The 15047-nt window shown below is 52.8% G+C and overlaps 2 protein-coding genes across 2 annotated transcripts in view; one reads left to right on the top strand and one right to left on the bottom strand.

The window, feature by feature from the left end:
* Positions 1–7788: 7788 nt before the first annotated feature.
* LOC129635527 (formin-like protein 1) lies at positions 7789–14244 on the bottom strand. The gene is made up of 3 exons (XM_055558594.1): positions 10201–14244; positions 8286–8401; positions 7789–7839 (listed from the first exon to the last, which is right to left on the bottom strand). Exon 1 carries the CDS (start codon positions 13989–13991, stop codon positions 13452–13454), a length of 540 nt encoding a protein of 179 aa, XP_055414569.1. The 5' UTR covers positions 13992–14244; the 3' UTR covers positions 7789–7839; positions 8286–8401; positions 10201–13451.
* RAB7A (RAB7A, member RAS oncogene family) overlaps positions 13831–15047 on the top strand; it is a 45411-nt gene continuing 44194 nt past the window's right edge. Inside the window, exon 1 of the mRNA XM_055558592.1 lies at positions 13831–13969. The gene's annotated coding sequence lies outside the window, so the exon portion shown is untranslated. The remainder of the gene's footprint in view (positions 13970–15047) is intronic.

The following is a 15047-nucleotide window of genomic DNA, read 5'->3' as shown; positions in this document are numbered from 1 at the left end:
ACTCGGCCAGCACATCTTTTTTAAGCCAGGCGAGAATGACAAGGAAGCGCTTAAGACGGTCTGGTCAAGGCCAGCGTCCAGAACCTGCCATCCCTCATGCTCCCCCGCTCCCCAGGTCCCTTGGTCACCACTCGCATCCCGTCCATCTCTGCCCTGGGTACTGCAGAGCCAGGCTCGGAAGGAGGCCCTGCACACAGTTCTTCAAGGCTGAGGCCTCGGCGATGGGAAGGCAGTGTTCCTCCAGCTGTTATGAGAATCTAAGACAGAAGAGACAGAAGTCTTTTGGTTGGAGGAGAGCAGTGAGCTGCAGCCGAGCCCAGCAGACGTCCTGTCCCCCGTGGGCCGGCCTGTGGGTGCCCAGCCGGCGCCCTGGGTCAGCGCTGAAAGCCCTGGTGCGGGGGGTGTACCCACGGCACTGGCTCCTCAGGAGGCTGGCTTGGACAGCTCTGAGCCCGAGTCCTGGGCCACGCGGGTCCCTGGCTTTTGAGAAGGGACTCAGCCTGTGTTCAGGCAGCCTCCCAACCCCCGCACCGCCCCAGCTGCACTTTCTCTCTTGTTTTCCTGGGATATTGACTGCAGCCCCGAGAGGAGGCCAAGAAGCTCAGGACAGGCCCCTGCCTCCTCTCTGCCGCTGAACCTGAAGGCGCCCGCTTCCTTTTGACCTGTGCCTTGGAGGAAGCGGCCAGCATGGACATGCATCCCCCAGACCTGGCACCTCCCCTGGGTGCTCTCTGCAACACACCAGCCCCTCCGAGGGGAACCAGGACCTGGGGGATGCGACAGCCACCAGGAGGAAGTGGCCTGGAAGAGTTTCTCACTTCTCCAAAGTCCCTCTCCCTGGTGTGTTTCAGGGTCTGCCTATGACAAATACGGTGGGGGTGGGAGGGGGCAAAGACCGCAGCAGCCAGGGAAGAATCCCAACCGCGTCACCAACCGCTGGCAGCCACGTGACACTGGCAGATCACTTCAGTCATCTGAGCCTCACTCCATCCTAATGTGGGGGCAGAGCTAAGCGACTCGCGGTTGTCACAAGGGCCAGATGTCATCTCGCCGTGGGACTTCCAGATCTTAGGAATTGGTATGCCACCTGCGTGGTTCTGGCCATCTCTTCATGCCACTTCTGCTATTATTTCCCTAATAATTCTCTGTAATTGGTTTTCCTTTCTAACATGTTCTAAAGAAATATTGCTCATGAAATTCAGCTTGTTTCACATGTCATATTTTCCTACTCCACCTTAAAATAAGTAGATGATGATTAAATTGGAAAAATCCTCTTGTGGTCCCCAGTGGGGTCCCGGGTGCAATGTGGGGGCCCCTCCTCTGTGCTCCGCACACCAGCAGTCCTCCCCAACAATCCCCCAGAGGCTCTGATTGAACCTCCGGTGGCTTTGTCTGTAGGGAATAGAAGGAGGCCCCCAGTCTCTAGGATGAAAGGCATTTCAACTCACTCCGTGCGTTGCTGCAGACTCTGATCAGGCCCGAGTCGTATGGCGTCGGGCCAGGACGGTATGGCCCTTGCCCTCTGTGTGGACAGAGGCAACCCGGCAGTAGCAGGATTTCCGCAGCGCAGGCGGTGTCTGCTGGCCCTGAGCCCCCTCAGAGGCGGCCTGTGCGCCACTGGGGCCAGCCAGGCCAGGGGATCTGTTTGATGCGGGGTGTCCACGTTGCTGCTTCGGCATAACAGCAGGAGGCTCTCCAGAACGCAGGCAGGGCCTGGACTTGAGCCACATTTTAGGTGGAATATGGCTGAATCGCCAGCTCTGACTGCAGGCCTCTGCATAAGTCAGGGTCCAGTTAAGGAAACAGAAGCCATCCCCGCAATTCTAATCAGAAAGGGATTTAACCCAGGGCGTTAGATGCTCCCAGAGTCACTGCTGGCCCTGGGGGGCGGGGGGAGGGCGGGGGCCGGGGCTCTGAGCAGCAGGGCGCTGGGCCGCTGATAGAGGAGGAGGGATGCTGCGTCAGGTGCGTGCGTCGGGGCTCTGGGAGCAGCTGCAGCAGCACCCGATGCCTCCTGGGTCGGAACTGTGCAGCGCCGCGGGCACTGCTGTCGTGTAGCCGCGGCTTCCCCTGGAGACAGCACGGAAACCCGAAAGGCAGCACCTGCCTGGGGCTGTGCAGTGCAGGCGTGTTCTTCCTGCGTCCCTGGAGCAGGGAGGCGGACCCAGAAGAGACACTCACTCTGTAAAAGTTAACGATCTAGGAGGTCGTGTGTGTGTTTTACTCTGTCTCAGGCTTTCTTGTGACAAGGTGGCCTGTTCCCAGCCTCTCTCGGGGAGGGTTGTCTTTTTTAATGCATTTTTGAAATTGTAAACTAGTTTTTACCTATTTATTTTGGTTGTGCTGAGTCTGTGTTGCTGTTCACGGGCTTTCTCTGGTTGCAGCGGACAGGGGCTCCTGTCTAGCTGCCGCGGACGGGGGCTCCTGTCTAGCTGCAGCGTGAAGGCTTTGCCTTGCGGTGGGTTCAGTAGTTACAGCTCCTGGGCCCTAGAGAGCAGCTCAGCAGCTGTGGCACGCAGGCTTGGCTGCTCCACGGCACGTGGATCTTCCTGGACCAGGGAGGGAACGTGTCCCCTGCACTGCCAGGCGGACTCTTAACCGCGGGACCACCAGGCAAGTCCTGTTCCCAGCTTTAAAGGAGTTTCAACAAGGTGCAGAAAGCTCATTACATGACAGTGTTCAGCATCGTGAAATATTAGAAATGATCTACTAATAAATCAACATGGGAGAGATTAAAAAAATTCATTAAGTCAAAGGAAAATTTCATCCATTAAAATGACAATTATGTGTCAATGAATACTATGCTTTGAAGTTATGCTAAATCAAGAAAGATTATAAAATAAGACTGTTGAGTCTTAGAGATACACAGATTAATAAAACATGGTCTTGGGCTTCCATAGTGGTCCGGTGGTTAAGATTCTGTGCTTCCACTTCAGAGGGCAGAGGTTTGATCCCTGGTGAGAGAACTAAGATCCCACATGCTGCGGCAGCCAAAAAAAAAAACCTCATGGTCCTGTTACGGCTCTGCTACGAGACCTTCAACCGCCGGTATGCAGTTAAATGCATAACCAGCTGCCACTCAGTTGGGAGTAGGGAGAAATGTTTTGTAATTTCTGTCAATTTCTGTGGTGTAAGCATTTCCCCCATGGCTGATTTCAAGCCACCAGTGGGACCTACTGAACGGGGAATTGGGAAGACATGCACACAAGTGGCTCTTGAGAGTCAATACCAGCTGGCTTCCTACGTCCCCAGAGCCCGCCACCTCTTCATGTGGGCCAGTTGGGAGGGGGTTTTAAGTAAATAATAATGTATTCATAGAATGGAATACTAATCAGTCATGAGACGATGGTTTTTTGAAACACAGTCATGAGACGATGGTTTTTTGAAACAATCAGTCATATTTGAGAAAAATTGAGGTTTACTTGCAAGTTTAAAACACAAGCAAGTGTGAGCGAGATCAGTGAAAATGTCAGTGTAAGGATTACAGACATTGCCTCCTCCATAAAGTCAACCGGAAAATGGGCAAAAATTGTCAACTTTTTGAAAAGTGTGGAAATTAGCCAAACAGTTGAAACAGCCTGGAGAGCGTTTATTCGAGAATAAGGCTGAACAGAGAGTGTGCTGACATTTGTCTTTGCTCTAGACTCATCCTGTGTTCTCCAGTCCACAGTCACCTTAGAAATAACAGCTTGCGTTCCCGGGGCTGCCCGCCAGCTGCCAGAGGGACAAGAGTGGAGCTGGAACCTACTCCAGGACACGCTCTCAAGTGGGGCCCTCGTGGGACTGTCCGGGGTTTCCCGGAAGCCCTCAGGGGCCAGGCTGTCTAGGAGCTCACTCAGTGTGGGAAGGCTTCTCTCCATAGAGGGCGTTTTGGAGAAGCCATCACAAGGCTTCCCTGCTGGCTCAGTGGTAAAGAACCCACCTGCCAGCGCAGGGGACACAGGTTCAGTCCCTAGTCCAGGCGGATCCCACGTGCCGCAGGGCAGCTAAGCCTGTGGGCCACAACTGTTGAGCCTGCGCCCCGGAGCCCCGAGGCCACAACTACTGAAGCCCGTGTGCCCTGCAGCCCGAGCTCCACCGCAAGAGAAGCCGCTGCAAGAGAAGCGCGTGCGCCGCACCTAGAGAAAAGCCCGCACAACGAAGGCCTGGCACAGCCACAGATAAAGAAAATTAACTTTTTTTAAATGAAGAATTACAGACAAGTGTCTTAACTATGTGAGTGTTAGAGGCAGCAGAAAAGAGTCCGGTCAAACACCAGACCCAAAAGAGGAAAAGCTTGAAAAAGCAGGTTAGGGAACAGAGTCCCTAAGGGCTTTGGAGGCGCTGACGTACTCGGGCGTGTAGGTGGCCGTGCTCATCTGTGGTCTGTGTGCCCAGGGATGTGCGCTTGCTCAGGACAGAGCTCAGAGGGCCCTAAGCACTCACCTCCGGTTGACCTCAAAGCCTTGCATACACAAGGCAACGAAGCCTAAGGTGGAGCCGTAAACCGCCTGCCTGTACCCTGAAAGCCTGTCCTAACACGCACTCTGAGCCCCGTGGCAAAGACTGGGAGAACTATGTGTTCCAGGCATTTGAAGAAGACTCTGTCCCGTGAGCCGACCACTAACCTGACTGACTGGAGATGGTAGAGGCCTCATGTGACAAAGGATACAGACGCTATAGCATTAGTTCAGCACAATTACTCGACCAACAACTCTGACAACCAGCAGTAATGACAGCGGACCCGGGGGACGGAGAAGACCTTATTTCTAAAGCTGCACATTCAGTTGTTTAAAATATTCAGTTTTCAGCAACAAAAAAACGAGAACACTTCCCAGCTCATTTTCTGAAGCCAGAATTACCCTGACACTGAAACCAAAGACACCGCAAGAAAACTACAGACCAGTATCTTTTGTGACTACTGTGTATTTTGTTGTTGTTGTTTAGTTGCTCAGTCGTGTCTGACTCCTTGCGACCCCGTGGACTGTAGCCCACCAGGCTCCTCTGTCCACGGGATTCTCCAGGCAAGAATCCTGGCGTGGGGTGCCATTCCTCACAAACTGAATCCAGTAGCATATAAAGAGGATTATACGCCATGGCCAGCTGGGACTTCTCTCAGGATGCAAAGCTGGTTCAACACACAAAAATCCAAATTGATCTACAGATTCAATGCAATTTGTATCAAAATCCAGCTGCCTTTTTTTCCAGACATTGACAGGCTGATCCTAATATTAATATGGAAATGCAAGGGACCCATCATAGTCAAGACAGTTTTGAAAAATAAGGACAAAGTTAGAAGACTTTATTCTCCCCAGTGTGAGAAGTACCTGTAATCCAGGCAGTGTGGTGCTGGCATCAGGGTAGACATGTGGATTAACGGAACAAGTTGGGGAGTCCAGAAGTAAACCCATACACCTGTAGGCAACTGTTTTCAAGAAGGGTGCCAGGCCATTTACTGGGATCAGGAAACAGATGGTATTTACTGTCAACAGACGGTGCTGGGGCCATGGCAAGAGAATGAAGTTGACTCCCTAACCATCCTGTGTACAGACGTGAATTCAAATTGCTCAAAGGCCCAAGTGTTGCCACTGACACTGTAAAACTTGTAGAAGAAAACATGAGAATTCCCTGGCGGCCCCGTGGCTGGGACTCTGTGGTTTCACTCCCGAGGCCCCAGGGCCAGTCCCTGGGTGGGGAGCTGGGATCCTGTGAGCTGCATGGTATGGGCAAAAAAGAAGAAAACAGATGGAAACGTTTTCGCCTTTAGAGTACACAGTGGTTTCTTAGGTATGACATCTAAACCACAAGCAGCCAAGGATAAAATTATTGGGACTTCATCAAATTTTAAAGGTTTCATATGTCAATACTGTCAAAAAGTGAAAAAATCCACAGAATGGAAGAAAATATTTGCAAATCATATATATGCAAAGGATATAATACCCAGAATATATAAAGAATAGTTACAACTCAATAATAAGACAACCCATTGAAAAATGGGCATAGGATTTGAATGGACATTTCTCTCAGTAAGCACATGAAAATATACACAACTTCATTCATCACTAGGAAAACGCAAACCCAAATCACAATGAGAGACCATTTCACCCACTGGGATGAGTAAAGGAAAAGAAAAGTGGACAGTAACAAGTGTTGTCCAGGATATCAGGCAACCAGAACTCTCATCCATTGCCGGTAAGAATGTAAAATGATGCAGCAGCCTTGGAAAATAGCTTGGCGGTTCCTCAAAAAATTAACAGAGTTACCACATGACCAGCCAGGTGTATACCCAAGAGAGATGAAAACATATGTTCATGAACATGTGTACATGAATATTACTAATAGCGCCATGATTCCTGATAGCTGGAAAGGAGAACAGATGTCCATGGACTGAGGACTGAATGAACAAAATGTGTCCATCCATATAGTGGGGCTTTTCTTGGTCACAGAAAGGGATGACATGCGGTAACACGGATGAGCCTTGAAAAGATTATTGCTAAGAAGCCAAGAACAAAAGGCCGCAAAATGTATGCAGTTCATATGCACACAGATGTGTAACAGCCGATACTTCACGTGTGCATTTATGTGCAATATTCAGAATAGACAATGCTTGTAGATAAAGTAGATCAGTGGTCTCTGGGCTGGGAAAGAGGGAACAGGGAGTGGCTGCTCACGGCACAGTTTTTTATAGGGTCTTGAAAATGCCGGGAGTTGGTGATGGACAGGGAGGCCTGGCGTGCTGCAATTCATGGGGTCGCAAAGAGTCAGACGCGACTGAGCGACTGAACTGAACTAAACTGAAAATGTCATGGAGTAAGTGGTGGTCTCCCCACAGCCCTGTGAACATACTAGAAGCCACCGAGTTGCCCGCGTTAAAACTGGTTTTGTGGAATATGAACTATCTCCAATTAACAAAAAACAAGTAGGCTACAAGACAGTCTTGCCTGTAAGTGGTTAGTAGGTAGCCTGTAAAGTGGCCCCAAATGGTTTTCTTCCCCTGTGTATCCCTCACCCTTTGGTGCAGGTCACATTTAGGGACTCACTTGTGTTAATCACACACGACAGAGCAGAAGTGGTGGAAGGTCGCCTGCAGCGTTAAGTTGAAAAAAGATGGAGCCTCCCCATTGCCCTTCCTCTCACGCACATCCCTCCCCCTGGGCGGCAGGCAGCTCCACGCCGAGTCCTCTGTGGGGCTCCCGTGTTGGGGGACACTGCTGCCTCAGACAGGCCAGCTCAGCCCCACCGCTCGCCAGCAGCCACGTGGGTCAGCACCTGGGGTCCTTGCCCAGCCACGGCACGAGGTGATCACAGCTTCAGCCAACACGGCAGCTGCAGCCGGGTGACTTGTCGAAACCGTGGGAGCTGAGTGCTCATCTTTCACAGCTGCTGAGTTTTAAGGTGATTTTTATATTTTCTGAAGGTAAGTAACGTGGTATGTTGTGTCCGACATAGACAAAAGACATGGATGATGAACACCACTTATTATTTTCCCAGTTCTCTCTAGGCAGAATGATGGTTGGTGCCTCATTTTCCTATCCACAGATGCCCGATTTTCCTAAAATGTTCAATAATGGACCTATGCTGTTTACAGAGTCAGGGAGAAAGTGCAAGTGAGAGCTGATTTTAGGAGACTTGGGGACTGTTTGGTCACACAGACGCATTTGGTGCAACATTTGGTAAAATGGGGAGTATAAAAATGGTCTGCACGGAACTCCCTCGTGGCCCGGTGGTTAGGACTCCTTGCTCATTGGCAAGGGCTCAGGTTCCACCCCTGGCTGGGGAACTAAAAGCTCACAAGCTGCTCGGTGCAGGTCTGTATTCTGTTATCATTGCATAAAAATTCCATCTGCGTTTGAACGAGGCCTGGACAGGAAAAGTCAAAACATTTAGTTCTTTTGGACTATCTATCTTAAATAGCAAATGCATTGTTAATTGCAATGTCTAATTATTGAGTTGCATTAGCCATAACATGGAAAGTAAAGAAAGGTCCCTCTGGCAGACACTGGAGGGAGACAGGGTGGACCCCAGCCCCAAGCAGCAGGGGAATGGGGAATGCCATAGGGAATGCGAAGGTTGGGGTTTGGAGTGGACCAAAGGCTGAACCCAGGAGAGGACTAGGAGGGGACAGTTGGGTCCTGGTGCCTGGCTTCACATGAGGACAGAGAGACATGGTCCAGATAACTGCCCCACACTTGAGAACACAGAAAAGGAAAATGCAGTATTGATACAGCTTCCCCCACTGTTTGAAAGTAAAGTGTTCCTAAGAAACCTTTCATGAGCCAAGCGGCATAAAGGGAAAAAACAGTCACCTTAGGAGACATCTTGCTCTCAGATGCACAGACAAGTCAGGATGAGACGCTCGCAGACACAGCTCACAGCTCTGGCTGCGGATTCTGAGATGCTGAGTGCGCTTCCTGGGAAGGACCTGGGGGGAGGGGGGCGGGGCGGGTTGCCGCTTCTGCTGCTCAGAGCTTGCACTGCCTCTAACAGCTTGCAGCAGAACTCACGGGAAACGCTATTTCCACTTTTTGCCTTTTTCTTATAAAAGTGAAAATCCTCTTTGGATTTCTTTTGGTTAGTAAAAACTAAAGTAGGGCTTTCTTAAAATTGGAGTGGCATAAAGCAACCGTTTAACAAGTGGGGAATGCCTGCGTCGGGTCATTTTGAAAGTTTTACATAACTGTCTGTGTTCTCTTTGCCTTGTTTCTTCCAAGAATAGATTAGAGACCTGGCCTTTTAGGGTGCTCACCAGTGCATTCAGAGGGGGAGGAACGTCTAACCATGAGATGATGGTCATTAATACTCAGTTACTGTTCGAACAGTCACTGCTGTTCCTTAGCGCTCAGATTCCTCTCCTTTCATGGACGTGGTAAGATCCTGCTTCCCTGCCTCGTGGAGGTTGCTGTGACCCGGGGTGGGGAGGGGGGCAGTGCAGGGAGGCATGGCGGTTCACGTGCGGCTGGGGTCTCCAGGGGGCAGTACAGGAGTGGGCCACATCGCACCTGAGACACAGCAGGCAGAGGGCCCGCAGGGGTCGGGGCTGGCACCATCAGCCCGTATTCCTGAGTTAGAATGGCGTTCAAACACAGTTGGGTGATGGTGGATACACAGACCTGCATGGGGGATGAACTTACATAGCACGCATGTGCACACACGCGCACACACACGCAGAAGGGAGTCCAGGTAAGACTGAGGAGCTCAAAATACCACCGGTGTCAGTGTCCCCGTGGGGGCACCCTTGGGGGATGCCGAGTAAAGCGTACAGGCCGTCTTTCTGGACTGTGTCTCACGCCTACATGTGGGCTCCGGAAAACCAAAAAGTGACCGAATTATTCCTTTTCCAGCAGTTTTCCAATCTTCCTGATCACCTCAGGGAGAAATTCTTGGTATGCTGGCAATGCGCATGTCGCATTTCTCTAAAACTTGCAAATATGCATTTTGAATAGAGAAAGTGTAGGCTTCCTTCTCAACTTTCAGCAGACCACAGCCAGTTATAAGTCAACAATCTTATTTTTGTGATGCTTGCCTTGCCAGTTATCTTTGCTTGGCAGGAGAGACTCATCCCCTTATGATGCTGATACAAAGGTTTATTTACAAAGAGTTTAAATTTTTAAAAATCAACTCCCTTTCCATAACTAGCAGTATTGATGGCATAGGATATATAAAAAAAAAATCATGAAGATGGTATGCAAATGATAGAATTTGAGGGAACACAGATCCCTTGGGGAAAAAGTTTTGAAAGAAGTTTAATGTTAATCGGTTGAAGAATCTCAATGTCGTGTAACATAAATACAAAATACGCCATGAGTTCGATCCCTGGGTTAGGAAGATCCCCTGGAGGAGGGCATGGCGACCCACTCCAGTATTCTTGCCTGGAGAATCCCATGGGCAGAGAAGTCTGGCAGAGTATGATCCATAGGGTCGCAAAGAGTTGGACACGTCTGAGCAACTTAACACACATGTGCCATGGATAACAGATTTCCTAATGGCATTAAATATTTTGAAGTGTAACACATATATGAAAAAGCATTCAAATAATACGTTAAGTGTACAACTCAATAAAATTCTCCCCAAGTGGATCATAAATGCGATATGATTCCAGTCTATAACAGAATTTTTATGTGGAAATTGACAAGCTGAGTCTAAAATTTATATAGAAATGCAAAGGGCCAACGATCGCAAAGGCCTTCCAGAAGGGGAGGAGGAGAAAGTTGGAGAACTTACCCGCCAGATCTCAGGACCTCCCATGTAAGTATAGTAATTAATCCAGTGTGGTGTTGGCATAAAGTTGGGCAGACAAATCAATGGAACAGGACAGTCTAGAAATAGACCCATAAATCTAGTCATCTGACTTCTGGCAAAGGTGACAGCTGAGCGCCGTGGGGGAAGGGCGTCTTTTGAACAGATCCTTCAGGTCGTGGCTGCTTCTCTATGCTCTGGGAGCCCCGACACCTGTGCGGGGCCATGGGTGAGCTACCCACAGAGCTCTGTGGGCCTTCCCCTCGTCTGGGTCCATGGTAGGGTAGAGCCGGCCAGGCTAGAACTCTTCTGCCTCTCCAGCTCATCCTCCTCGGGTGCCCTGTCCCTGGCCAGCCCTCCCAGCCGCAGAGCCAGCAAGAGAGCCGTGGTCTGCAGCCTCCATGACAGCCATGATTCTCCTGCCAGGGCTGCACGTCCTTCCGTGGTCCTTGCACACTGAGTCAGAGCTACTCCGTGCGAGCCCACCGAGTTCTGTGGAGGTGATGGCGGCTGACTTGTGAGGCTTGGTCATGTCAGAGATTGCAGCATCACCTTGGCCTTTGGGTGGTTTTCTCCGGCGGGAGCCAGCTGCCACGTGGTGCGTACACGAGCAGCCCCGTGGGAAGGCCGCGTGGAGAGAAGTGCACGTGTCAGCACCAGCACCGTTGTGTGACCAGCCCCAGGCGAACCCTCAGCTCATCCCTTAGCCGTGTCCCTCTGCCGTGGCCCAGGCAGCATGGAGGATACAGGGGTCATGCTCACGACCCACTGTATGACCTCCTGGTCCACAGGAGTCATGAGATAAGAGGTGAGCACAGGTTTTCGTCACTTAGGCTTGGGGGTGTTTTGTTTTGCAGTGAAGGATCGCTGATACAGTGGCTTAAGCAAGCTGCTGCCCTTTGGACCGACCTCTTGACTCCAGGAAAAGCCTACAGGGTGGCCTCGCCCAGGCCAGGCAGGTATGCAAGCAGCCACCCTGTAGCCTCCTCTCCTCTCGGGAGTCCTCTCCTGCCCCTGCCAGGGGTTGGAGGGCAGGATCCATTCAGAGATTCCCCAGGAAAGGAGAGTCCCATGGGTCCTGTTCCCCCCACCCCAGCTGTAAGTCTCACAGAGCCCCCTCACCTCGGTAACCGGGGTGGGGGGCAGCCCAGTGATCCCCAGCGGCCCTGTGGCCCCGTGAATTCTGTCTCCCCTCTCCTCGGTGCGGTGGAGGTGAGCCGGGTGGCGGGGCCAGTCCTGCCACTTCTGCCTGCGCCGAGACAGGGCCGGGTCTCACCCGTCTTAGCCGGTGTCCCAGTCCCCCTAAATGTCAGCTCCTCCACACTCTTTGCCCTCAATTGTGGATCTGGACTGTCAATAGCAGGGAAACAGGAAAAGGCTCCCTCGGCCTCGGGATCAAAGGCACTCAGGACACACCACCAGCCAGCCTTTGTGCATGAGTTTCCTCTCGGCTCCTGCTTCCTTCCCTCCAACTCTGTTCTCCAGGAACACCAACTGGTCAGCAATTTCTGGAATGAGTTATGACATGCTCTCTTTTCTCAACCTTTGCACACAGCCGTCCCTCCAGGGTAGTCACCTTCCTCTTGGCCCAGCAGGTTCTTATTCATCCTTCATGAATCACCTCGGCACCACCTCCTCTGGGGAGCCCTCCTTGGCTACTCCATCTCCTGGGCAACCTCAGCTGTTTCTCCTGCGCCGCCCTCACTCCTTGGCGTCCTGTATCCAGTGTTCTCCACGCTGTATCTCCGGCAGGGCGGACAGCTCGTGACCAGGTTCATTCTCCCTCTTCCGGAGCACATAGCTGGCTCCTCGCCCGCTGCCACGTTTTGCAGGTCGTCTTGTATCCAGGTGTGCAGCACAACTAGCTCTCACCAGAGGAATGTGAGCAGAGGTGGTGTGTGTCACTTCTGCGCCCAGGTGTTTAAGAAGCAGGTGTGCCATCTCTACAGAGCTCCTCCCCTGCTCCCAGCTCTCTATACAGTGACAAGCCCCTTGTGAACAGTGTGGCCATGGGGTTGCCCACGTCTGCGTGTGCAGGAGAGCCACCTACTTCTGTCTTGTTTCAAATCTGACTCCTTGGAGGCCTCCTGTTAAAGCAGGTAGGGTCACCTTCTGAAATACAGCACCATGACTGCATGTTTACTAATATAATCTTGCTGGACTAGCCTCAGGGGAGTGGTGGGAGCTCCTCATGTGAAAGGAGAGGATTAGGGAGATGGCAGAGGAATGAATTTATCAGTCGCTCAGTGAATACTCACTGCGTACCTGTCACGACTCAGGCACTGTTCCAGGCATTGGCATCTCAGCATCAAACCAGGTAGACAAGGAAGTGGCCTGATTTGGGGAGACAGGCTGGAGTCACTCCCTACCCACTGCCTTTGCTGTGTTTCTCTTCATCACACTTAATTTTTTTTTTCTTATTTATTTGGCTGTGATCTTTATTGCAGAATCTTTAGTTGCCCACAAAGCCTTAGCTCTGGCATGTGGGATTCTTAGTTTTGTGACCAAGGATCGAACCTAGGCCCCCTGCATTGGGAGTGGGGAGTCCCAACCATTGGACCACCAGAGAAGTCCCAGGATAGGAACTTTGGGTTGTAAAGCCTTTAGTTTGAGCAGGAGAATGACATGTTATTGTGCCTGCTGGGTTGATACTAGATAGGGAATGGGGTGGGAGCAGGAAGCCAAGTTGTTGCCATAATCCAGGTGAGAAAGGATGGTGGTTCAGAGCAGGTGGTGGTGGCAGAGAGTGGAAGGGGTCACATTCTGGGTATCTCTCAAAGGCTGTGGGTGAGGGGTCCAAGAGAGAGAGATTTAGTGTCCTGGAACTGCTGGAGGCTTAGAACAGCAGAAATAGATTTTCTCAAATACAAAAGTCAAACTCAGCACCGGCCCCCACCCCTTGCTGCTGGCATCCTTTCGATTGTGGCCACTCTATCTCCACATGGCCTTTTCCTCTTGATTTGTCTCTTACAAGGAGGGAATCCAGGAGGATCTCATCTCCAGATCCTTAATTACACCTTCAAATACATTTTTTTCCAAATCAGATCACACCCACAGGTTCCACGATGTGGACATACCTTTTGGGGCGTCACTATTCAACCCACTACGGTAATCAAGAATGATTCCATAGTTATTGTATCCAGCAACCAGAAGAATGAAGTTTGCAGGAACCAACACAGGAAAAGGCTATGAGAGGAGCATGTTGTTGAAGACGGAGCCAAAATTCTGAGCAGCTCCTACGGTGTGCACGTGGAGCTAGAGCTGGGTGGGCTGCCCCACCCTCCGCGGAGCTCTCCGGGTTCAATTTCTTCGCTCCTTTTGATGAGGAGCTGCTTAGGGGCTGAGGCTTCGGTGGGTGGGTCCAGCATGGCGCCGCTCTGCTCCCCGCGGGGCCGCCAAGATGGCCGCAACTGCTGGGGGCAGACATGTTTGTACCACGTGACTCGGGCCGGGGCCGGAGACGGCGGAACGTGACGCACGGCTGAGGTGGGGCTCCGCCCCCGCAGCCCTGGCGTCGAGCGTCTCGTGACAGGTACTTCCGTTCGGGGCGGCGGCGGTGGCGGAAGTGGGAGCGGAGCCGGAGTCTTGGCCATAAAGCCCGAGGCGGCGGCGGCGGCGGCGTTGGAAGCTTGGACAGGCCCGGGAGCCCGCAGGAGCCGCAGCTTGGACCTCCCCGCGCGCCGGTCAGCCCCCGTCTGCTCCTCGGCGGAGCCCTCGCGACGCGCCCGGCCCGGAGCCCTGCGGAGCGGCCGCGGTAAGCGGCGGCCCGGCCCCATCCCCCTCCCTGGCCTCGGTCGCCGGCGCGAGCCGTCCGCGTCTCGGGCAGGCCGGGCCCGGCCCCGCCGGGAGCCCCGCGCCCTCGGGCCCGGCGGCAGGTCAGCCGAGAGGTGGCCGGGTGTGACCGTGGCCGGCCGCGACTCGGGTCGGCGCCGCGCACGCCCTCCTCTCGGGCCGGCCGACCGGAGCGGCCCGGTCTGCGCGCCCGGGCGGTGGCCGGCCAGCCGGCCGGCCGCGGGGGCGCCGCCCACCCCGCCCCGATGCCAGGCCAAGCCGCGTGCCCGCCGTCCCGTCCGCCGAGCAGCAGATCGGCCGAGGGTCCCCGACGCCGGGAGTCGGCGGAGAGCCGGTCACGTGCCCCCAGCTCCCCCGAGCGCCGCGGGCTCCACGGGACGCGGAGCTTTTTCTCTTAAACGGGTCGCGGGGAAGCCTGGAAGAAGTTTGCAAACTTGCTGGGGGCGAACCGCTGCCGGGTGCTGCGCCGTGTTAGGTCTGGACCGCTACGGGGCCCGCCTGTGCATTCAGCCCGGGCTTCCCGGCGAGGAATGGTTCGCGAAACTGGACGATTGAGAATAAAGACAGCGGCCACTGGGGTGCTTACTGTCTGTCGGGCGGCGTGGCGAGAGACCTCTGCACCGATTGTTACGTTTGATTCTTAGCACAGCCTTCTCAAGTACATTGCTGTATCCACTGGTACATAGCGAAGTCGAAGATCGGAGAGGTTAAGTCACTGGCCCAAGGTCGCGGAGCGGAGATCGGAGTGCGGGTCCCTGAAGCTTGTGATCTGTCTCTTGCCACCGGGTATCTGCCTCTGTCCGCGTCTTTTCTTTCTGGTGATGTGACGTTGGAAACCTCTGGTAGCATTAGTTCTGCCTTCAAACCACAACATTCCGTTTTCAGTTGTGAGTTACAACGCTTTTTTTTTTTTTTTTGTAGTGTCGCGCCAGTCAATTGGGAACTCTAAAATTCTAGTAGAGTTGTTGGTTGAGGTTTGAAAATTTTTGTCACCTTGGTCTCTTGTCAAGTGAATTGGGCTGGCAGTCTTGCGTGTGAAC

This window comes from Bubalus kerabau, chromosome 20 (genome assembly GCF_029407905.1).
Source record: "Bubalus kerabau isolate K-KA32 ecotype Philippines breed swamp buffalo chromosome 20, PCC_UOA_SB_1v2, whole genome shotgun sequence".
In the NCBI taxonomy this organism is placed as follows: Eukaryota; Metazoa; Chordata; class Mammalia; order Artiodactyla; family Bovidae; genus Bubalus; species Bubalus kerabau.
This window is presented reverse-complemented; position numbering and strand designations above follow the sequence as displayed.